Source organism: Lynx rufus, unplaced genomic scaffold (assembly GCF_022079265.1).
Source record: "Lynx rufus isolate CCGP_SWC_20201006 ecotype Redwood Valley unplaced genomic scaffold, mLynRuf1.p SCAF_8, whole genome shotgun sequence".
In the NCBI taxonomy this organism is placed as follows: domain Eukaryota; kingdom Metazoa; phylum Chordata; class Mammalia; order Carnivora; family Felidae; genus Lynx; species Lynx rufus.
In genome coordinates, this window is record NW_025814896.1 from 61846777 (window position 1) to 61872206 (window position 25430).

General features: G+C 42.2%; 1 protein-coding gene across 1 annotated transcript in view; it reads right to left on the bottom strand.

Moving 5' to 3' along the window:
- Positions 1-289: 289 nt before the first annotated feature.
- VWA3B (von Willebrand factor A domain containing 3B) overlaps positions 290-25430 on the bottom strand; it is a 200546-nt gene continuing 175405 nt past the window's right edge. Inside the window, 7 exon segments of the mRNA XM_047069178.1 lie at positions 290-339; positions 342-450; positions 584-800; positions 11665-11765; positions 14107-14244; positions 15696-15820; positions 20475-20586. Of these exon segments, the coding sequence (XP_046925134.1) occupies positions 290-339; positions 342-450; positions 584-800; positions 11665-11765; positions 14107-14244; positions 15696-15820; positions 20475-20586 (852 nt within the window).

Sequence of the window (25430 nt, forward strand, 5' to 3'; positions counted from 1 at the left end):
TTCTGGGCATGATGAATTTACCAAAAGACTGAGTATAATGTGGTGAGGACAGAGAAAATAATACAATAAAGAATGGTTAGGAAAAGCCAGAAAACAGCACAAACAGACGGGAGATCTAGGTGGGAGATAACAGGGAAGTGTACCTGTTTTACAAACAGGGTAGGAATGGGTAGGATGAAAGGCAGTCTTACCTCAGCAGAGAGGCTAGTTCCACAGTGTTGACTGGCTGAGGTCTAGGCAGCCCTGGAGGAATGCTGGCTCTCTTAAACATAGTTGCCACTAGACTGCTTTAAGGTTTCTCAGCAGTGGTCCTCAGCCCTTTGCTGCTGTGGGTGGCTCTAGGAGGAAAGGCAGGGCTGCTTGAGGTGGAGGTATGGCAGCGATGGTGTGGCTGGCTGACTCCCAGATCCTGGGCCGAGGACCTTCTCTGGGGAAGTGGATGTCAGCATTATTTAAGGGTGTTAGAGTTTTTGCCACTCTGGGACCTAAACTGGCCTGGAAACTGGGGAGTGACCTCACGTGCACTATTCTTGAGAGAGGTTTCAGGGTGTTCCGGAGATAGGCGATGTCGTCCCCTGCCTACCTTGGGCTTGGGGTGTTTCTTGGGGTAGGACTCTTGGGACCTGATGCCATAAGAGTCATCAGATTCTGAGGACACCGTTTCCTGGAGAGGCAACCTCTTGGAAGGTTTCTTTTTCTTCTTTCTAGGGTTCTCCGGTCTTAGCTCTTGTAAATCCCCAGTGTCAGTTTCTTTGAGTGGCCATATTAAGAAAGTAGAATTCTTTGTCTTCACATCCTCCCTAGAGAGAGAGAGAGAGAGAGAGAGAGAGAGAGAGAATGAATGCAGGATTACCCTGGTCTTGTTGGCTGCTGTGTCTACAGAGATGTCCAAGCCAGCCCTGCAGTGTTTCTCAGCTCTTGGTCCCTTGGCCTTCTTCCCATGGAATGGAGTTGCAGAGGTCCTGTGGCCCTGATAGTTTGGGCTGCATTTTATTCCATGCAGTTCATTTCCACAGGTCTTTGTGGGAGCCTCACGTGGCATGAAGAATCTAATGTCATTTGGACTTTGTCCTGACCAAGTCAGTGAATGAAGCAACAATTCCTGCCCAAGAAGTCCCTTGGCATGCCTCAGAATTGACCTCTGTCCACCCCAGGATTATAAGCTTGGCCACATCATAGTTCAGTTTATTCCTGACATACTGAACTGGAGCTTATACAGTAGAAACATTCTTCTACACCCTTAGTTTTCCCTAATTACTGTATGGTGTACCATCATAAAAATGTCTCCCAAATTCAAAAACAATATGCTTTTTAATTTAACTGACATTGGATTCGACTATGAAGTCATAAAGCTAGTCTTACCATTTAGAAAATATAGTGCACGTGATCAACTAATATTTGAAAAGGGAACCAAGAATACTCAATAGGGAAAGACAGTATTTTCAATAAATGGTGTTGAGAAAACTGGAAATCCACATGCTCCTATCCTATAACACTCACAAAAATGAACCTGAAATGGAAATAATAAGAACTCAAACCATAAAACTCCTAGAAGATAACATAGGGGAAAAACTCTTTTACACTGGTTCTGGCAGTGATTTTTTTTAGATATAACACCAAAAATACAAGCAACAAAAGCAAAAATAAGTGGCACTACATCAAACTGAAAAACGTCTACACAGCAAAAGAACCAAACAATCAAATAAAGAGGCAACCTAAGAAATGAAAGACACTATTTGCAAACCATACACTGAATAATGGATTCATATCCAAAATATATAAGGAACTCATACAACCTAATATTGAAAAGACTAATAATCCTGCACAATAAATTCTTACTAATTACTAAAAAAAAAAAAACAAACAAAAACAAAAACCAAACAAATAATCCAATCAAATAATGGGCAGAAGACTTGAACAGTTTTTCCACAAAAGACATACAAATAGCCAAAAGGTACATGAAAATGTGCTCAGTATCACTAATCACAAGAGAAATCAAAATCAAAACTACAATGAGATATTACCTCACACCTGTTAGGATGGCTATTATCAAAAAGACAAAAGATAACACATGTTGCTGAGGCTGTAGAGAAAAGTGAGCCCTTCTATGCTGTTAATGGGAGTGTAAACTAGTACAGTCACTATGGAAAACAGTATGGAAGCTCCTCAAAAAATTAAAAATGGAACTACAATATGACCTATCAATCCCACTTCTGGGTATATATCCAAAGGCAACTAAATCACTGCCTCAAAGAAATATCTGTAGTCCCATGTTCCACTGCAGCATTATATACAATAGCCAAAATATGGAAATAACATAAGTGTCCATTGGTGGATGAATGGATCAAGAAAATGTTATATGTATTATATATATATTTCATATACAATGGAATATCATTTAGCTATTAAAAAAAGAAGGAAACGCTGCCATTTGTGACAAGGATAGACTTTGAGGGTGTTATATTAAGTGAAATAAGTCAGAGAAAGACAAATACTGTGTGATCTCACTTATACGTGACATAGAAACAGTAAAATGGTGCCAGGGACTGGGAGGGGTGAGGGTAGAAGAAATGGGAAGAACATGAAAAATATTTTTTTATCTTATAAAAAAATAAAAGAAAATATATTGGTCAGTTTATTTATCCAGCAATGTTGTATTTCAAAGAAGGTATCTTGGGAACATCATGACTTCATTCCAGCCATGCCCTCATGGCACACCATCTGGGGAACTTGCCTTTTTCAGGGCCTTCAGGGTAAGTTAAAAACACCAGTTCCCTGGTGTTAAACCTTATTTTGTTCCCATAAGCAGTATCTACCACCTTGATCACCCAGCTTTCACTCTGAATAACTTTTGATCACTGCTACTTCAGATCCTCTTGGAAATTACCAAGGAAAAATTAAGAGTGGGAAAATATTTTTAGTTATTTCTAAAAAGAAAATTACATCAAACAAGTCCCTCTTCAAAAGATCAAGATTCACTACATGTGATACTTTTCAAGGATTGGCTCAAAGACTCAGGAGGTAATTCCCAAGAGAGATTTAAAAATGGCCTTTATACCTATTAGGATAGCTGTTGCCAAGAAAAGAAAAAACAAAGCCAAAAAATAACAGATGTTGGCAAGGATATGGAGAACCTAGAACCTTGTACACTGTTGGTGGGAATATAAAAATGGTAAAGCTGCCATATAAATTGTATGTCAATTTCTCAAAATATTAAAAATAGAATTACCATATGATCCAGCAACTCCACTTCTGTGTATGTATGGACAAGAAGGAAAGCAGGGACTCAAACACCCATGTTCACTGCAGCATTACTCACAATAGCCAAAAGGTGGAGACAACCCAAGTGTCCACCAACAGATGAATGGATAAACAAACTGTGGTATATAATACAATAAAATCTTATTTAGTCTTAAAAAGGGAGGAGATTCTGACACAGACTATAACATGGATGAACCTTGAATACATTATGCTAAATGAAATGTCAGTCACAAAGGAATGGGGAATTAGTGGTCAATGGGTACAGAGTTGCGGTTTGGGATGATGGAAAAATTTGGGGACTGGCTGACCATGATGGCTGCACAGCAATGGGAATGTACTTAATGTCACTGAACTGTATGCTTAAAAATGGTTAAAATGATACATTTTATGATATGTGTATTTACCACAATAAAAAAAAAAATGGCCCAAGCAACAGCAGTAAAATGGGAGAAAGCCTTCTCAGGAGGACACAAACAAAATTATCTTGAAATATGAGGCCAGCACCTATGTAGATGTGTAAGTTCTGTGAGCTGGGTTCTCAGACTCATCTTGAAATCACATGACAAGGCTGTGACACCACCCCTCCTCTGTGAAATTTAAAATCTTACCTACATTACCATCAACTATTCCTCACATTGCTGCTTCCCTCTCGAGTGGACAAAATTGATACGTTCTATTTACTCTTTAGAAATGGTCTCTAAAATTTTCCCATGTACATCTCCCAAGTATCAGGATCGGTTGCAGTCCAGTCCACCTCCTAAAACCTCTCAGAAAGAAGAGCAACAAGGAAGGAGAGAGAGAAAGTAGAGAATAAGGCACCCAAAGAGAAAGGTGGAAGAGAGGCTGACCTACCTACCGGAAGGATACCAGGAAGATGATCATGCAAAGAAACCAGTAAGAAGGGCAGGAAAGACCGAGAAGCAACACATGTCTAGTCTTCAGTGGGAGACTGGTCATATAAGTCACACACCACCTAGATAATTAAATTCCAGGGAGGCAGTAACAAAACAAAACATGTCCCCATCATGCCAAAAGCAAGTAATATATTGTTAAGTGGGGAAAAAGTCACAAACAACGTATGTGACTAGAAACCTTTCCATCAGGGGCTCCTGGGTGGCGCAGTCGGTTAAGCGTCCGACTTCAGCCAGGTCACGATCTCGCGGTCCGTGGGTTCGAGCCCCGCATCAGGCTCTGGGCTGATGGCTCGGAGCCTGGAGCCTGTTTCCGATTCTGTGTCTCCCTCTCTCTCTGCCCCTCCCCCGTTCATGCTCTGTCTCTCTCTGTCCCAAAAATAAATAAACGTTGAAAAAAAATTAAAAAAAAAAAAAAAAAAAAGAAACCTTTCCATCAAATGGTTAACTGTTGCCTCAGGGAAAAGAATTCCAGTAAGATTGTCACTTCTTCCACATTAAAATTTTTTTTATAACTGTCATAAATGGTAACGGGGAAACACAAATTTTTATTTTAAGGAAAAATAATCAACACAGCAGAGAGAATACTCTAGAAGGATACGTGCCAAAATACAAATGGTGATTACTTTTGAAATGTGGAACTATTTTTATATTCTTTTTGCTTTTTTTCATATTCTTTTTGCTTTTAATTTCTAAATTAAAATTATATTAACAATGCATACTTTGGAATAAGAATAAAAATATGCAAGCTGTCATGATCAGAATAAAAAGCAGACCAGAATTTTGATCAAGGAAAGCCTTCATGTCATGTAAGCAGCTACCCCATTTTACTGATGTCAACTAAGTTCAAAATATTCCACAGGAAATGTCCCTTTGCAGGAGGGGGGGGGCAGGGTAGGTGTGAATCTGATATGAGAGTTCTTATCTGCGCCCCCCTCCCCAACCCTCCCCATGCCCCTCCACTCTGATTGGCTCAAACCCACTCTGAGGAAGGGGGAAGGTGGCCATGCTCCAGACTGCTAGCCAGTGGACATTATGCATCAGCATGCCTGGAAAGGCGCTGCTAAATGGCTTTCTTTTGCCTCATCTCCTACCAAAACCAAAAAAAATTCAGTGTCCTATTAATTACTTTAGGCTCTAGGTTTGATTAAATAATGTGACAAACAGGTAAAAATTACGTATGTGTGTGTCAGGGGGTGGGGGTAAGGTGAGGGAAGCCAGGCATGGTGACTTCCACTGGCTCTTCAGAAGCAGTGGTTCCACTTTGGGGAGGAAAGTGCTGAGCACCCACTCCACACCCTCTTTGGGTCAAAACCCACCTCATTCGCCTAATGCCAGCTTGCCAGTTTGCCCTATCTCACTGGTTTCCTGAGGCCTCGTTTCTATTCTGCTCTAAGTGTCTGTCACAAAGCCAATCTTAGAATGGGAGGACCTATGGGGTAGGCACCGAATAGATGTCTGGTGAGGACCATGAAACCCCTGAATTTTAACAATGGAAGGAGCAGAAAATTGAGAGACTGATAAGGCTGCTGCCATCCCAATTGTTACCACTGGCCCTCAGGGTTAGAAATCGCTATGATTCTCTATGCTCTCTTATATTAGGGCACCGCAGAATGCTTTCTGAAAATAGGCAATGGCATTTGTCCCTCCAGATAATATGGGACACTCACAGGCAGGGTTTGTTCTTGAACTGCTTTTTTATTAAGGGCTTTGCTCCAGCCTAGGAAATGGGGGTCCTAATCTGACCAGAAGAGACAAGGGAGCTAATGACATACTGAGGCTTAATGATTTTAGATGCACAGCTCCTTCTAAGGGAAAAATAGTCAGCAGTGATGAGGCAAGATTATAGGAAGTGATTCATCTCATGTAATGTCAGAGCCAGCACTGAATCTTGAGGCTTCAATTGAAGACTTAGTATCACTGCTGTCAGGAAGACAATGTGAGGCCACACTACATAGAGGAAAGGGAGGAATGTTAACCAGCACAGAATTATTATTTCCTTTGGGACACATTCTTAAATGGTTTGATGGAAAATGATTAAACTGTTCAAAGAAAGACAATGAGCACTAATACTCAGGAATCAGGAGCTGACCACAGACCTGGACAGCACACATCTGAACTCTAGGAGAGTGGTCTCCCCTCCCATAGACTTGTACACAGCCATGTACCCAAGACCACACAACTACAATCACACATCAAGAAAAGAACAGTCCTTGCCTTCAGGATCTCGCTGCCCAGCAATTTCCTTTGGATGTGCAGTGATTTTTTCGAAATAGAGAAAATGATTAGTTCTCTCTGGTTTTCCTGATCACATTAAAATTTTTTTTGTTTATTTTTGAGAGAGAGAGAGAGAGAGAGAGAGAGAGAGAGACAGAAAGACAGAGTGTGAGCAGGGGAGGGGAGAGAGAGAGGGATACAGAAGCCTAAGCAGGGTCCAGGCCGGGGCTCGAACTCACAAACCATGAGATCATGACCCAAGCTGAAGTCAGACACTTAACCAACTGAGCCACCCAGGTGCCCTTTCCTGTTCACATTTAGAATGTTGCTAATTTTTTCAAGAAATCCAATTCCCTCAAAGTGAATCTCCTTAAGGAGGAACCTCAGAGGTAATGTGCCCAAACTCTGCTCTGTCGAGAATGGAGAGTGGATCCCAGCTATGCCTGGGAGGCATATTCAGCCAGTTACATGACACCAGGTATGCGATCCAGCTCAAGCCTGCTGGGGCACCTTGCCTGGAGGAACACACAGTCCCCAGCCTGTACTCAACCACCTCACAGCGGGAAGTTGAATAAGGCTTGGTAGAGTCACTTCCTTTCACTGGAGAAAACCAGAAGCCAGAGCACCAAACCCACCAGGCATGCTTCCCCTGTAGCACCCGAGGCTGCGGCCTTCTGACAGGAACAGGATCCTGGGAGAGAAGTCCTGCCTGACAAGGAGGGAGGACACCAAGAAAGGGGAAATTCCTCCTGGTCTGCTTGCATCTTGGAATTAGGAGAAATTACATGTGTATTCTCTAAATGGCGAAAGTTATAGCCAGGTTACGGACGATTTTAACCCAGAACAGACATCTCTATGCCATGAAATGTGGAAAAAACCTCAGGGACATTACTGAAGGTGGGTAAAGCAAGAGCAATCATTTCCCTCCAACAGACACACTCTCAGAAGGCACAGCTCTCTCTCAGCTGTGCTGTCAGAAAATGCATTCAACCATATAGCAAAGAAAAGAGAAAAACCAAACCAGTGCGAGCCACCCGTGATTTCACATTGCAAATATGGAGATACTAAACACTCTCTTCTTTAAGAACTAGTTGTTTGGAATTTAGCAATATGGGGAACATATTGGATGAAGGAGGACAAAAGTCCTCAAGAGTCATTTTGGTGTCAAATTTTGAGCTGAAACTTAAACTCTGCATCAGTTTTGGCCATATTCAATCAGTTTTGAACCCTTCACCCTCCAAATACTTCCCTCTTTCACTGTCTGTCACCCTCAGTTAGGAACCAGAAGAGGGGCCTGGGGGAAATACTCTGTCACCCACAACTGGAGGTCTCAAAAAAGAAGAAAAAGAGGAGGCACAGAAGATGGAGAGCTGAATGTCTGGCATCCTGGGGCCATGTACCCCTTGTCTGACCAACCCCAAATGGACGGTTAGGGTGGATTCAATATTTTAAAGTTAAATTTAGTCAAGTGCTGTTCTGTTGGAGTTGCAAGCTATAGCACATTTCTTTAATCAGCCCATGAAGAAAGCACTGGGATTTTTTTTTTAATGGTCTCATTTCGTATAATGATGTGAAGGCTTACTAAAGATAAATTGAAGGGAGGCAGTACGCTATAGAGTAAGTGAGGATGTGCTCCTGATGAGAAAGGACCTGCCAGAAGGAAATCCCAGACGAGACAAAATAAGACCTGCACCTTCAGTCTGTGTGCTCACACCTGCTGGCCCTGATTGTACAAACAGAGAGAGATTAAACTCTGAACCTAGTGTGTTGGACATGACCTCTACTTAAGAAAGTTAAATGTAGTCTCTTGCTAGTGGGGAGGCAGAGAAAAAAAAAAAACAGTGGAAGTTACCATGGGGAGACTAGAGAGTCAATGAATGCTTCTGCTGTGTAAAGAAAGCCCTAGAAATCTGGGTAGGTAATTAGCAGCTAAGAGCTTTAAATAAGGCCTGGAGCAGGACTAAGATAGAGAACAATTAAAGGCTTTTCTCAACATAGAAAGAATTGAATTTTAATTCTAAAATAGGATTGATAATGTTGAATTTAGTGAAAATGGTCAATACCTAGACATATCTTTTCATATTCCTTTAAAATGTACTGTAATTTGGATATGATTTTGAGATTAATAAAACATGTGTTATAATTATAAATGAAACATTATACTCACCTGGAGGAGAATGAAAGATTGTAGTGTATATTTTCAATAATAATACCTAGGGAAAGATGCTCTATGAAACCATGCACCTCTCAAGGAACAATGCTGGGCATCCACTAATATTTGTTCACTGGGTCATTCTTCATTGGGCATATCCTATGAGCTGGACCTTGGCAACTATGATCTAGAAGTGGATAGAACCTGACATCTGCTTTCAAGGACTCATGCATAATGGGAGTGAGAAATTAAGAAAGTACATGGCCAACACAAGGGAAAATTTCTGTAATGAAACCGCTACATGATGCAGTGAGATCACCTCACTGCATAGAAGGGCTAGAGTCTTGGATCATGACATAGTGATGGTGATGCTTGAGTTCAGTGTTAGAGTGCCCTAGTGGCCAAGGACAAAGAATAACATTCCAGGGGGAGGGAATGCTTAGCTTATGCAAAGCACAGATCCCTGAAAAAGCATGGTGTGGGGGGAAAGCTACAAGTAGTTTCGCATGGTTAGTGTGCAGGGGGCTTGTGAGAAGTTGGTTGTGGGGTGGCTAGGGACAAGTGAGGCTAGGGAGGCAGGCCTGAATCAGATCCACAAGAGGCTAAGCTACAATAATAAGATGGGCTAGATGGGTGATGGGTAGTAAGGAGGGCACTTGTGATGAGCACTGGCTGTTGTATGTAAGCGATAAATCACTGAATTCTACTCCTGAAACCAATATTGCACTGTAAGTTAACTAACTAAAATTAAAACAAAAGAAAACAAAAAGCAGAAGGGGCCTAGGAGGGGGACTCTGAAGGGTTTTTTAAGTAGGGGAGGGGCAGGAGCAGATTTCCACACAAGGAAGATTCCTCTGCTCAGCCTTTCTAGAAGTGGGCTGGGACTGTAGCAGGAGGAGGCCAAAGGCAGGGGCCTCAGGAAATGAGACACCTGACCTAAGGCAGTCCAGATCCAGTAGAGCTGAGCAGTATTTGCAAGTTAGATCAATACAACTTGGAGACCAATGGGGAGTAGTGGGTGAAGGGCAAGAAGAAGCCAAGGATGACTACCAGATGCTGCTTGGACAACTCCATGAACTGGTGGGTGGAAGAGAGAACTAAGTCAGGGAAGGCAGAGATGAGAGTGGGTCTGTGGAGTGTTTTAGATGTGCTGAATTTGAGATTCTGTACCCTCAGGTGAATGGCTGGAAGTAACAGGATTCCCGCCAGGGCCTGACCACCTGCTTTACCCCAAGCATGCAACAGACCATCTCCAATCCTCACCTGTGAGCAAACAAGTTCCTAGATGATAAGCAACCTGCCCAAGGACACAAAATAAGTGAGGATGGGGCTGGGACAGGCACTCAGGTTTTAGTTTCCAAGGCCCTTCCCACTATAGTTATCAGCCATGTCTGCACATTACAACCAGCAGGGGAGCTTTTAGAAAAGCCCATCCCGGGTCCCACTGTCAGACACTACCATCCTGATGTCAGAGGATAGGAATGTTGTGGGGGTGGAGAGGGAGACACGAGGTCCTTAGTGTAAATGGAGTCGTGAAAGCAAGGGATGTGGGTGAAATGAGGCAGGGAAGAAATCCAGAGGGAGGAGCCATGACAGGCCTCAAGAGATGGAGGGGTGGTTGACAGTGGTAAATAGACTGAAACAGCCCACACACTCAGTGTGAGCATGTGAGAGGTCTTGAGTGGCCGCTGTGGGAATAGCTTCACACAGGGGTAAGGGAGGGAGCCAATACCCAAGGCTAAGGAGGGGGAAGAGGAGGCAAGAGAGAGGAGACAACAGCCCATGAGACTGCCACATAGAGAGCAGCTGTGAAGGGAGGGAGCATGCCAGGTCACATGGCAGAACTAAGGGAGCTCTATGGATTTAGGACCGGGTGTGTGCATGCATGCATGTTAGGGGAGGCAAAGTTGGGTTTTTGCTGAGGTGAAGGAATCAGGAGAGGAGCTAGGGAGATAGGAGAGAATCCAGGATAACTGATGGAGCAAGGACTGGGTAGTGGGGAAGGCCTCTGGAGTCTGGTGGGCAGGTCAGCCTTGGACAAGAGAAGGGATTTTGACATCAGGGAGAAAGAAGTTTCCACAAGCCTAGAGGTGGAGGAAAAGGAGTGGAGGAGAGACACCTGATGGTTTCTGCTTATGAAGTACAAGGTGATGCCATCAGGAGAATGAAGGTTGACACCCATGACAACCCACAAACTCCAAGTGAAGTTGGAGGGTGTTTTCATGATCCCTTTCCCTAACCCTTGCTCCTTCCCTCACCCTTCATCTCCAAAGTCATGGCTCCGACTCCAACTGTGATGCCCCTCATCGGCCCCAAGGACTTGGGTTTTTGCCTGCTTTCTAGGCTTGCATTTCTTCTTACTGACTTTAACCTATCTTTCCAGCTTTTAACAATACTATTTCCTCAGACAAAAATGGATTCACCCCACTGTAGCCCCTGGAAACTGCCACTTACCCACTCACCCATGCTCACCTGGGCACAGGGCACCAGGGCCAACACCTTACTCTCACTCTCCAGCAAGGGGAGAGGCAGATGGTCCTAACTGAAACTTAATCTAACCTTTGCTTTAGAGTGAGACTTCGTTAGAAGGCTTTGAACCCTTACAAATAAAAGGGGAATAATTTCTTCATGCCCATGACAGGATTGAATACTTTTCTGAGGAGTCAGTAAAATAATGTTGCATTTGAGATTAGAAGCAGACAGACAAATAATAAGCAAGTAAGAGGTGTGATGTTGAAGGAATAATAATCATAAAACCACATTTTAGGGGCACCTAGGTGCCTCAGTTGGTTAAGTGTCCGACTTTGGCTCAGGTCATGATCATGCGGTCTGTGAGTTCGAGCCCTGTGTGGGCTCTACGCTGGCAGCTCGGAGCCTGAAGCCTGTTTTGGATTCTGTGTCTCCCTCTCTCTGCCCCTCCCCTGCTCGCGCTCTGTCTCTCTCTCTCAAAAGTAAACAAACATTAAAACAAAAACAAAATAACCACATTTTAAGCAGGAGGTCCTCCACTTCTGCTTTTCTCCCCAAGTATTTATAGAGATCATGAATCCCAACCCAGAAACAGACCAAAGGTGCAAAGATATAAATAAAATTCAGGGAGTATAAAAAGTTGGGTCTACTTACACTTTTGGATCCTCCTGAATTGGGGGTGATTTTATATGAGAGCAAGAGAGAGCATACTTGTTCTGGCTGATCTTAATAAGTGCACTCCGAGGGCAAAATTCCTGTAATAATACCAAAAGGGTTCACACAAATTAAGTCAGAAATGTCCACAATTTAGATGTAATTTTGTTTAGCTCAACCCATTATAAGAGCTGCTAGCCACTCTCCTATTCAGAGTGACATTTAAGAGGGCAGTCAAATTGCAAAACCTAGCTTGATAATCACATGCTGAATGAAAGTCATCGCTGAGTCCTCTCATTTCTCGTTTCTCGTGTCTCCATATCCTGGATCACATGCCAAGGCCGTCCACACAAGATGCACATGACTGCCCACGCACATGCCCATGCATGCCCACACATCCCTCAACAGAACCACCTTCCTTTCTACCTTTACTTCAGCCTTGGCCACCTCTTTCCTGGACTCAGAAACTATAACCACCACCCCGGGCTTAATGTGCCGCCATCAGCCCCATGAATCTCTATCAGAATGGTCTTCAATGTCTATCCCCCTGACCATGCTGCTTTAGTCTCTAGGGCCTTGCTGTCCTGTGGGTAAATTCCAAGGTCCCTCCTGGACTTTGAAGCTCTTTCTCAGGGATCAACTCTCCCCACACCCTAGGGCATGCTCAGGGACATCTCTTCAAATGTCCCTTGATTTGCTTTCCCCTCTCTTGCCTAGGAGACATACCCAGAGCTGGTGCTGCATATCAGAAAAGCTTCCTGCGATAGGGTGCCTGGGTGGCTCAATTGGCTAAGTGTCCAACTTTGGCTAAGGTCATGATCTCACGGTCTGTGAGTTCGAGCCCCACATCGGGTTCTGTGCTGACAGCTCGGAGCCTGGAGCCTGCTTCGTATTCTGTCTCCCTCTCTCTCTGCCCCTCCCCTGCTCATGTTCTGTCTCTCTGTTGCTCTTTCTCTCAAAAAATAAATATTAAACATTAAAAAGAAAAAAGCTTCCAGCCTGCTGCCCTGCCAATTGTCTGTTTATTGTCATCTAAATAGCTCTCGGAAAGTCTATTTTCTCAAAGTTTTTTTTTTTTTTTTTTTTTCTCCTGGGTTGATGAGAAGGTGCCCCTTTCTCTTTCTTGTTCTGTCAGATTGGATATAGTGCTTCTAGGGCCTCTGGCTCTCCTGGTCTTCACTTCTTGCCCTTAATTTTAAAATTTATTTACCATGACTCCTCCTCTGATGAATACACCTCATATTATAGTCAAGAATTGACTGGTTATTTGTATTCTGTATACTAGACAGTTGGGCAAAGAGATTTATTCAGAATGTAGGCTGTGGAGCCAGACTGCCTGGGTTCAAATGCCCATTGTCCTACTTACCCTGTATGTGACTTAATGTCTCTGCTTCAGTTTCTTTATCTCAAAACGGGGATAGTAAATGTACCTGCTCACAGTGTTTTGAGCATTCAATTGTTCATTACGTATAAAGTACCTGGATTAGTATCTGTGGCACATAGTAGGTGCTTAATAAAGTTAGCCACTAGTATTTTGCTTCTTCCTTTTTGCTTGCTGGTCTAATTTCCAGGCATATTAAATGGTCCATCAAGACAATGTTATTTCCATTAGCAACGTTATTCATTTAAGAATTTAAAAAAGCAATTTTGAGAACCTTCATCAGGTGCTGTGCTGGGGCTACAAAGATGAATAGGTCACAGTCCCTGCCTTCCTGCCTTTAAGGAACTGGGAGGTTGGTGAGGAAGCCAGTGTGGGAAGAGGGACCCCTGAGGGCCTCAGCAGGAAGTTAGGCAGAGTCTTTCTGGTGACAGGAGTTTCTGTGGAAAGAAGACAGGGAGGGTGGTCCAGGAAGAGGGAAAGACTAGGGGCCTAGAGAAGCCAACAGTGTTCAGGAAGCAGTGAGTCTTCCATGGGGCTGGGGCCATGATGGGTTCAGGCTGGGCTTTTTCTTGAGGTTGATGAGAAGCATGTGTGCGTTGCAGGAAGGGGGGGGGGACATCAGGCAGACAAGTGACATCATCAGATCTGTAAACTAATGAAGGGCTTTCTAAAGCATTTAGGGAAATTCATAAGGAGGACAGGGAGGGGAATGTAAGGCCAGAACAGGCTAGTAGCAGCAGGCAAGGAAGAGAGAGAGAAAGGTGCTGTAGGAACCCGGGGAGGACAGTAAAGAACCGGCATGAGCCTCCCCAGCTGTCAAATGCGGAATGACAGCCAAAAAGGCCATTTGATGAAGGAGATAGGAGCCATGGTGACCTTACTAAGGGTAGATTTTGTGTTGAAGACTGGATGTGCAAAGGGAACATGTACAGCCAAGGAAATCATTCCTTCAGTACGTCTGGCAGAGCCAGGAAAGAGAGGCATTGCCCAGGAGAGTAGGGGTAAAAGAAGCTACCTTCTGCCTAGTGAGAAAGCCCTTTCCTCCCTGAAAGCCTACTTACTCTCCGGTTGTTACACTTCAAAACTGTGTAGAATTTATCTTCGGCCATATCCTGATTCGGAAGTGCTATGACAATGGCAGGGACATAGAAGTCAAATCCGTTGGGTATCACAATTTTGGCAAAGACATAATCTCCAACCTGTAGATGAGAACATTATGCCATAGCAAATATTTTAAAATACCCCAAGATGGTGAGCAAGTACTGATGCTACAATTCAAACACATATTTTTTTCTCTACTAAGAAAGAATCAATGGTTTCAAACTTCTCCAGGCTCACTGGGCCACACCCAGAATTCTGTGATCAGTTTGGGGGAGCCCCATTTTAGCAGGACTTCTTCACCTGACAAGGATCCTGGGGATGGCCAGCAAGATGCAAGATGGCCAGAGGTCTGGAAACCATATCCTACAAAGACTGGTTAAAGTAACCTATTTCACATAAAGACAAGGAGGGATACAAACAGTGTCCTCATTGACTAAAGGACCGTCACCAAAAGGAAAGGAGGTTTGTTTAATGTTGCCCCCAAGCACACGCCTGGAATCCATGGACAAAAGTTACAAAGAGACAGCTTCTGGAAGAAGGGAAATCTTGTGAAGGGGCATGCAGAGGCTGCTGGGCACTTGTCAGATGGACAGGACCATCTGTCAGGGACAGAGTGCACCGACAGGCGCTCTGGGTCAGCTCAGGGAGGTGGCAGCAGACAACCAACATGGAATCCTGGGAGTGCTCACGGCGCTTTTCCTCCCAGCTCCCCGTCCAAGGAATGGCAGTGGTGGAAGTCTGGGAGGCTGTCGGTCTACTCTCTGGCCTGGGCACTGAGGTGCAGGTAGTGGCAGGAGGATGGAACAGAGGCTGCACAGCTTTTATGAATTCATATGTAGAGGAGAGCACATCAGCCCAGCTCACCTGTGGAATGCATGTTCAGGTGTAACTGCATTATGGTATCAAGGTCTGGCATTAACTGACTACAATGTCAAGGAAAGTGCTACTTCTGCCCTTGTTATTAAATCTGTTTTAATATAATCTTTTGCAGTTAAAAGTTTCAAGGGCAGTTGTTGGGGCACCTGGGTGGCTCAGTCAGTTAAGCGTCTGACTCTTGATTTCGGCTCATGTTGTGATCTTGCAGTTCATGAGTTCGAGCCCCGCATCGGGCTCTGCACTGAGGCAGAGCCTGCTTGGGATTCTCTCCATCTCTCTCTGCCCCTTCACCACTTGCACGTGCACTTTCTCTCTCAAAATAAATAAACTAAAAAAATAATAAAATAAAGTTTTAAGGGAGTTAGCAGTTATAGCAACTCCCTTCCACAACCATCTTCTGTAAAGTGACAAGGGCCACAGGTGCTAATGCAAGCCAGTCTGTGCAGTCATGAAACTACCCAATAGAGGGTTAGCAGGTGAAAGTGGAGCAAGAAAGTCACCAGGCAAGAGGCCAGAGGAACAGGGGCCACTGCTTTTCCTGCTCAAACACAAGCTCCCAAGAGGAGCCCAACCAGATGTTTAGCAAAGGCCCAGCAGTGGCCTCACCATCCCATTATCCACAACTGTGGGGATGGTGGAAAGTGCCCCCGGAAAAGATCGCTGTAGCAGGTACCTGGAGCAGCGGGCAGGGCATGGCACCCCCGACAGGCGTGATGAATGAGGTGGGCACAACCTTGGTGTCTCCATACCTGAAGCCCACCAGTGCATGGGTGGGGCTCACACACTTCTTCACAACCCCTGAAAGGAATCAGATTAAAATATAAAGACAAATCATGCCTATTTCCTCAGGCTCGCCCCATCTTGGCAATCCCAGTCATCTTCCTTGGATACAAGCCGCACCCGCACCCCCACCTCAGCCAGAGGGCTCTCCTGTACTTAGGCTGGAGAAAAGGGAACGTGCCCTGTTGAGGCCCTCAGCAAAAATGTGGCCCATTCTCAGTGGTCAGGAGACTGCAGAAATACTCCAAGTAGGTAGGTCAGTTCATGGGGTGAAAGACACAGGAGTAGTTCTCAATCTTTACTCCAAACAGGAATTGCTCTGGCTGGAGACTGGATCTTTTTACCTTTGGCTGTAAGAACTTTCTCATATTCACAGCCCAGCTTAAATTCCATCTCCTGAAAAAAGGCTTTAGCTTTGCTTCACCAAAAGCAGCCCCTCTACCTGCCCCACTCCCCTGAAAGTCATCTTGCACACCTATTCATCATATTCTCTCCTTCCTTCAGCCTCAGGTTTCTTTCTTGTCCCCTGTGCTAATTCTTGCCCTTATGAATTTCTGCTAAGGTTTCTAAATGGCTGTTAAAGTTTTAAAATTGCAAGCAGCTCCCTTGATGCCCAGGAGAAGACAGGAGTTGTTTCTATCTCCTAAGAGAAGCTTTCAATTGGGATGACACAAAAACTCCTTACACACACTTGACACTTCCCAATTCAGAAAATACTGTACATTACCATATGTAAAAAAATTTTTAAATGTTTATTTATTTTTGAGAGGGGGAGGGAGAGAGAGAATGGGGGAGGAGCAGAGAGAGAGGGAGACACAGAATCCGAAGTAGGCTCCAGGCTCTGAGCCGTCAGCACAGAGCCCGATGTGGGGCTCAAACTCATGAACCATGAGATCATGAGCTGAAGTCAGACGCTTAATCAACTGAGCCACCCAGGAACCCCTGTACATGACCATATTTAATCTACATAACAACCTTATAGGGATTCTAATTGTTTTAAATCTCATTCAGAAAGATAAAGATAAACTGAGGCTCAGAGAACTTCAGTGATTCCAGTCACATGGCTACTAGAGGAGAAAGGCAGACTTCAAATAAATAAAAACTTGGAATTTTCTGACCCTAAATCATTATACCCGAGAAGGTATTCAGGTCCCCCCTCCCACCTCTGCCACCTGCTTTTTCTTCCATTATAACTTGTTTCTCTGGCACAGTGCAGAAAATTTTTGCAATTCAAGACTTTTCATCATCATGAATTTCCTGAAGTAAATGCTTCTTGAAGGACAGGAAGGATGACCCAGTTCCTGCAAATAGGGACTTAAAATAAGGTATTGAAATGTGTCTTCCTCCTTGCCTTTCATCATGCTGATGAGCCAGGCTATCAGCTTGTCACTTCCATTCTGAACAATGCAGTCATTCCTTAACTAGATAATCCACGCTGACCCTGGGAGAGAGTCAGCCACACAGAAATCCCTGCCCTGATTGCCAAGGGCGACAGCCACAACCAGGCCAGCTCTCCTCCAGGCCAGCTCTGCTCCAGCTCCTGGTCTGAAGCAACAGATATTCTGATCCAGTCACTCCAAAGCCACCTACTACTGAGGTACATTTTAAAGCCAGATATTTTCCATTAGAAATGTTTAGCAGGCTTTGAATAGAAGTTCTCAGAAAAGGAGTCACCGATGGACATCATGCTTGTGCTCCACAAACCTCTATTTGGCCTTTTTTCCAAGGGAGAAATAGTAATGCACGGTGACCAGGTGATCTCAATTAGTGTCATTAATGAGGGCAGACGGACATCATGTGCCTCTGGATGGGATGCCCTAGCAATCTGTCCAGAAATACACACTCTGAGTCTAAGCTATCTGCGGAACATTCTATAAAGTAATTGACCTTACTCAACATCAGTATCATGAAAAATGATAGGAAAGGCTGGAAAATAATTCCAGATTAAAGAAGACTAAGGAGACACGTTAATTAAATGGAATACATGATTCTGTACTGGGCCTATTCTAGAGACAAAAAATATAAAGCCAGAATTGGGACAGTTAACAAAATTGAAATATACAGATAAAAAGTACTATAATAATGTTAAATTTCCTGAATCTTGTAACTTTATTATGATTATGTTAAGAGAGTACCCTTGTTCTTGAGAAATACAGACTGATGCATTAAGGGGTAATGGGGTACAACGATGTTGCCTAATCTCAAATAGTTCAGAAAAATAATGTGTATGTGTTGAGATAAGTAGAGAGAAAGAAAGGGAATAAAATAAAATAATAAATGTGGTAAAATAAACATGACAAAATTAAAAATTGGCAAATCTGGGTAAAGAGCATACAAAAGTTCTCTATTCTTGCAACTTTAAGTCTGAAATTATTTTTTTAAGTCTATGATGGTAGGGTTGAAATTCCTGATTAAAGATTCATTGAGGGGAGAGGGAACAAAAGCTAAGTACATCCAGTAACACATGCATTAGCATTTAATTGTCTGAGTCAGTGTTTACTAACAAGCCACTAGTAGAAATGACTGATTATACGAGTAATGTATTTCCTCCAAACTGTCTTACTTGAGTTTAAACACAGCTGCAAATGAAAAATTCTGGAATAGCCAGATCCCATGCAACTGTTAGGGGGTCTGTGCTCTCTGCCTCTAATTGCACATTTAAAACAAAACAAAACAAAATAAAACAAAACAAAACAGGGCAATAATCATTGCTGACATGATCTCAGGTATTGCATGTGGCCCTGGTTATACCTGTTTCCTCTACTTCCCCACCTTGGCAGCAGTAGGTCTCTGTCATTTCTTGTCACACAGGGATGGTGCCAAGTGAAAGTTTGAGCCATTCTACTTTTCTCCAGAACCCTGGCCAGCAAATTGACACCAAGCCCTAATGCAGCCATTTGGAATTTAGTCCTTTCCTGCATTTCCATTCAACTGCCAAATTAGTCTCTGACCCCTCTCTAGGGCTCCAATTCAGAAAACCAAGTAAGGGTAGCTCTGCGTAATCCTCACCTCGAAAATCTGGGTCCCAAGGAAACAGAAGGTTTTCAGACCCTGCTCTTGCAAACAAGAGTTTCACGCCTTGGCTTATATGCTCATCTCAAATGCTCAGATCTGTATTTAATTACTCTCATCCAGTCAACTCCAAAGCACATTCAGCAAATTTCAAATAAAATATCCTAGCTGTCAGTTCTCCACACATGCCTACCAAAAACTAAAACTTCTGCTAAAGTATTCTTCCCATTAAAAAGATTTAATTAAATTTCACTAATAAAGGATGATTCTTTTCACTGGTGATTGACAGATAATGCCTATGCAAGACTGGCTATGTTTCTGTGGTATCATCTTCTTGCCCCATGGATCTTCCTAGGGCTCTTTCCCTAAGCTCTCTTTTCCCTTATAGGCCCTTACATGATATCAATGGCACTTATGTGTTGATGTCTCAAAAATCTCTATCTCCAGACAGATTTCCTCTTGAGACTCTAGGCCCTTATCTCTAATTGCTTTTCTGACAACTTCAGCATTGGAAGCATTTGGAGATAGGGGCCTAGAGTCTCAAGAAGGAAATCTGTCTGGAGACAGATATTTTTGAGACATTAACACATAAGTAGTGTACCTACAATTCATCATGTTCCAGGCACATCATTGTCTTCCAGTCCTTACCAACATCTCATGTAGGTACCACTATCTACCACATGGCCCAAACCAACCCACTCCATATCCACTCTTTACACAACAATGGGAGAGAGCTTTTGTGAACTTCAAGCGTGACTATGTTTTTCCTTGCTTTAAATGTGGCTCTCCAGTAAAGTCCAAACTTCTTAACATAACCTTTTATGAATGGCCTCATACTTACCTCTCTGAAGACCTTTATTATTTCCTATCTTTCTTTGCATTCTAGGTTCTAGCCATACTCTGCTTTATTTCACCAGATATAAAATGTTTTTCTCCACCTCTAGATACATATTATTTTCACTGTCTACAAAGCTCTCACTTGAACGTCACCTGGCTGATTCCTTCAGGATCACATGTCCCAGGAAATTCTTGGGAAAAGCTCTCAGGTTCAGCCACACTGGCCTCTTCCACCAATATGCACTCTAGCCTCAGGACTTTGCAGTGCTATTCCTTCTGCTCAGAACTCCCTCCCCCAAGATAATTTAATGACTTGCCTCTCCTTCTTTAAGTGTTACTCATACATCACTTTCCCCAGAAGCTCTTCATTGACCACCATATTTGAAATTGCAGCCTTTACCTTGAAACTCTCAATTCCCTTTGTAGCTTGATTTTTCTCTACAGCACTATATCTGACACACTACACATTGCATTTATTTGCTTGTTTGTCTGTGTCTCTCAGTAGAATGTAAACTCCATGAAGACAAGAATTTTCGTCTGCTTGCTCACTATGCGAGACCAACACTTTAGGAATATTACATACATACAACATAATAGATGTATAGTAAAATTTTTTACTAAACAAATGAAAGATGAAATATATTTTCTGGCTATTTCCCCCCCTACAAATATAAGTAGAAACCCATCATCATTTCATTTTAGAAATAGAATATCTTAGTACAGCTTATGAAATGTAGTATTCTAGGGAAAGCACAGTTTAAGAACCTCAGGTCCCTGATATCATATTAGTTAACAAAAAAATCTTACAAAATAGATTATCTACCTGGAAAATAAAAGCCATTTTCATCACATCTTGCAATAACTTTCTGGCCTTTGAGAGGATCCAATTTTTTTGATTTGATTTTATTTGTTGGATTTCCTGGAGATTTCTGTTGCTAAAAAATATAAAACATTAATAATTGATTTAAAAAGTCAACACAGACAGTGAAAATCACAGATACAGGGTAGTCTGGGATTCTCTACTGAGAATTGCGCTATCAAAAATTAGAGAATATACATATACTTTGTATAATCATTCTGGAGTACTTCCTGTTCTATGTTATTGGGAATAAGCTTTTAAAATTGAAATGATGGGGTGCCTGGGTGGCTTAGTTAAGTGTCTGACTTCAGCTCAGGTTATGATCTCATGGCTTGTGAGTTTGAGCCCCATGTCGGGCTCTGTGCTGACAGCTGGGAGCCTGGAGCCTGCTTGGGATTCTGTGTCTCCCTCTCTCTGCACCTCCCTTGCTCACACTCTGTCTCTCTCTCTCTCAAAAATAAATAAACATTAAAAAATTTTTTAAATAATAAAATAAAATTGAACTGATATATGGGAACCAATGTCTATAAGAAGTGAGACAGAATTTGCAGCCTAAGACTAATCAAAATGTTAACACATAAAAAAAGTCAACCTTTTCCAGAGAATTTAAACAGGATCCACGGTCTTAAAACATAATATTCAGTATATACAGATACAATCCAGAATACAACATACATTTATTTATTTATTTATTTATTTATTTATTTATACTTATTTTAACATTTATTCATTTTTGAGAGACAGAGACAGAGCACAAGTGGGGAAGGGTCAGAGAGAGAGAGAGACAGAGAGACAGAGACAGAGAGACAGAATCTGATGCAGGCTCCAGGCTCTGAGCTGTTGGCGCAGAGCCTGATGTGGGGCTAAAACCCACAAACCATGAGATCATGATCTGAGCTGAAGCTGGATGCTCAACTGACTAAAAGACCCAGGCGCCTCTGCAACATACTTTTAAAAAGCAAGCAGGGGCACCTGGGTGTCTCAGTCGGTTAAGAAGCCGACTTCGGCTCAGGTTATGATCTCATGGTCTGTGAGTTTGAGCCCACGTCAGGCTCTGTGCCGACAGCTCAGAGCTTGGAGCCTGCTTCAGATTCTGTGTCTCCCTCTCTTCCTGCCCCTCCCCCACTTGCTCGCTCGCTTTCTCTCTCTCTCCCTCTCAAAACTAAGATAAAAGCATAAAAAAAGGTTTTAAAAAGCAAATATGACTGATTTTCAAGTTAAAAGGTGATCAATAGATCACAATCCTGAGATGACCCAGGTGTTAGAGTAATCAGATAAAGACTTTAAATCTGCAGTTATAACCATGGTCCATGAGGTTGAATTCTTGAAATGAATGGGAAGGTAGTTGTTTTCAGCAGAGAAATAGAAACTATTTTTAAAAAATTAAAAATTTTAGGAGTAAAAAACCACAATATTTGGAAGGGCTCAATAGCAGAATTGATATGACAGAAAAAAGAAACTTGAAGATGAATCAACAGAAATGATCTAATCTGAAGAATACAGAAGAAAAAGACTTTTATTCTGGAGCCTGTTTCCGATTCTGTGTCTTCCTCTCTCTCTGCCCCTCCCCCGTTCATGCTCTGTCTCTCTCTGTCCCAAAAATAAATAAAAACGTTGAAAAAAAATTAAAAAAAAAAAAGAAAAAGACTTTTATTTTTTATTTATTAATTTTTTGAGAAAAAATATTTTTAAAAATGAGCAATATCCTTCCTGTTCAGATAACTCATTCAAAGCCCAGCTCAATTATAATCTCTCTGGGAAAATTTTACCACAGGCAATTTCAGAAAAAGTAAAGGAAATGACCGCTTTGTAATGTTCAAATGGTACCGTATGACTCAAGACTTGAAGTGAATGTCATGCTGTGTCCACTACACGAAGAAACTGGTAGCATCATTTTGATTTGTAGAGTCTAACTTTAAAATCCTGTTTTCTATATGCTTGTTGACTGATCACTAGTAGAAAGACCCAGTCCCCACTGTATCCTCCACTCCCCCAAACCCCAAAGCCCTCATTACATCAACCAGAACAGTCATTATGCTTTACTTCCAATAAATTTTAGAACCAGTGCTCCTGTAAAATAAATTTAAAATGAATTATTAGAAAACAAGATTTAAAAAACAGACATGCAGCATTTGAGTTTCTAGGTAAGATCTATTTTATCATTCTGGAAGGCAAATAACAAATGGCTTGGGAAAGAAGACTTAAATTCAAAGTACTAACAGACTGGTGAGAAGTTTACCATTTTCTTCCTCTGGTATTTCATGGTCTGATCACAAGGCCGCCCAAAACACAACAGTGGCACCAGGGTGCAGACAGAGGGCTTTAGGAGAAGCCCTGTAGTTCTGGCTTAATGGGAAAAGGAACTCCTAACACTCACAAAAATTATAGAAATCCCCTTCTCTTCTTCTCAGACCCCAGTCCACAAGCAGTCCTGTGGTAGGGGCATCAGTGTTGGCAGTGTGAGTCCAAAGGAGCTAAATCTCTGAAGGAGGGGAATCTTCTTGTCTGGTTAGTGGTGCTAGGTTCCAAGAGGGTGAGTGAACCCCCAGTGTTCTCTCTCTCTTTCTCTTTCCCTGGCCCCTGTTTAGCTCCAGATGCAAGTAAGTGGAGGCATGCAGCTGAGCTGAGAACATAAAACCTTAGGTTCTGGCTGGAGGACTGGAAAGAGGAACCCCAGGAAATCAGAAATTACCGGGAAGAGCATTTATATTACAAGAGGGAAGGCCAAGTATTACCCCAATCCCGAACCAAAGCTACCATAGAAAAGGAAACTATGAACCTACATACTCCTCTTGAATATAGATGTAAAAAATCTGTAAGAAACTATTTGCAAATAAATCCAGCAACATACAAAAAGGACTGTACATGATTACCAAGCATCCTAGGAATGTAAACCTGTTTTAACATCCACAAATCAATTAATGTGATACACCATATTAATAGAATAAAGGATAAAGCCATATTGTTAAATGTATGGAGAAAGAGTAGTTGACAAAACCCAACACCTTTCATGATGAAGACTCCCAACAAACTAGGAACAGAAGGGAACTTTCTCAACTCAGTGAAAATCATCTATGAAAAGCCTACAGCAAACATTATCCTTAATGATGAAAACCCTTAAGATCAGAAACAAGGCAAGGCACTCTGCCCCTCCTACACATTGTACTTGAGCTTCTGGTGAGTACAATCAGGGCAAGGAAAGAATAAAGGCATCCAAGTTGGAAAGGAATAAATAAAACTGTCTTTATTCATGAATGCTATGATCTTCTACATGGCAAACTCTAAGGAATTCACCCAGCTACTACCAGAATTAATTAACAAGCTCAGCAGGATGTCATGATACAAGATAGATCTACAAAAACAAACCAACTGTATTTCCATGTACCAGCTCTGAATATCTTAAAATAAAGCTAAGAAAAGAATTCCAAGGGGCCCTTGGGTGGCTCAGTTGGCTAAGTGTGTGACTTCTGCGCAGGTCATGATCATGTGATCTGTGAGTTGGAGCCCTGCATTGCGCTGTTACGCTGACAGCTCAGAGCCCAGAGCCTGCTTCTGATTCTGTGTCTCCTTCTCTCTCTGTCCCTCCCCCACTTGTGCCCTGTCTCTCTCAAGAAAAGAAAAGAAAAGAAAAGAAAAGAAAAGAAAAGAAAAGAAAAGAAAAGAGAAGAAAAGAAAAGAAGAGAAAAGAAAAGAAAACCAAGGGGCACCTGAGTGCCTCAGTTGGTCAAAGGTCCAAATTCAGCTCAGGTCATGATCTTGCAGTTCATGAATTTGAGCCCTTGTGACAGGCTCTTGTGCTGCCAGCTCAGAGCCTAGAGTCTGCTTTAGATTCTGTGTCTCCCTCTCTCTCTGCCCCTCCCCTGCTCACACTGTCTCTCTCCAAAAATAAATAAACATTAAAAAAATTAAAAAAAAAGAGTTTCATTTATAACAGTATCAAAAAGAACAGATATTTAGGAATAAACATCAAAATAAGTGAAAGAACTATACAATGAAAACTAGAAAAGATTGCTGAGAGAAATGAAAGATCTAACAATTGGAGTGACATATCATGTTTATGGATTGGAAAATTTGATATAGTTAAGACAGCTATTTTTCCCAAACTGATCTCTATATCCAATATAACTCACATCAAAATCTCAGTAAGTTTTTTGTTTTCTGGGTTTTCTTGCAGAAATTGAAATACTGAAACTAAAAGTGCCAAAATGATTCGGAAAAAAGAACAAACCTGTAGGACGTATACTTCTTGATTTCCAAACTTATTATCAGAAAGCGTAATCAAGAAAGTGCAGTACTGACATGAAGATAGTCCTATGGCCAAGGGAACAGTATTGAGAGTCCAGAAACAAATCATTACATTCGTGGTCAATTGATTTTTAACACTTTGGGGAAAATTTTTGCAACTTCTTCAAAAATTAAACATAAATTTACCATATGCCCCAGATATACCACTATTAGATATCTAGCCGAGAGAAATGAAAACTTTTATCACACAAAGACTTTTATGTATTTGTATCAGCATTATGCACAATAATGAAAAAGTGTAAATAATGCAAATGTTGATTAACAGGGGAAATGGATAAACAAAATGTCACATATCCATACAATGAAATATTATTGAGCCACTTATATATAAAACGTACAGAAAAGGCAAATATATAGAGACAGAAATTGATGCGTGGTTACCTGGGGCTGGGGGTGCAAACAGAGATTGAGTGCAAATGGGCATGAGGTATCTTTCTGGGGTGATGGATGTGTTCTGAAACTGGATTTTGGTGGTGGTAGTTGACAGCTGTCAGTTTTACTAAAAATCACTTAATTGAAATAGGTAAACTTTACAGTGTGAAAATCATATTTCCATAAACCTGTGGGTTTTTTTTTTAAGGTAAAAATAGATAGCTGTTTACTTTTGGTTTGCTC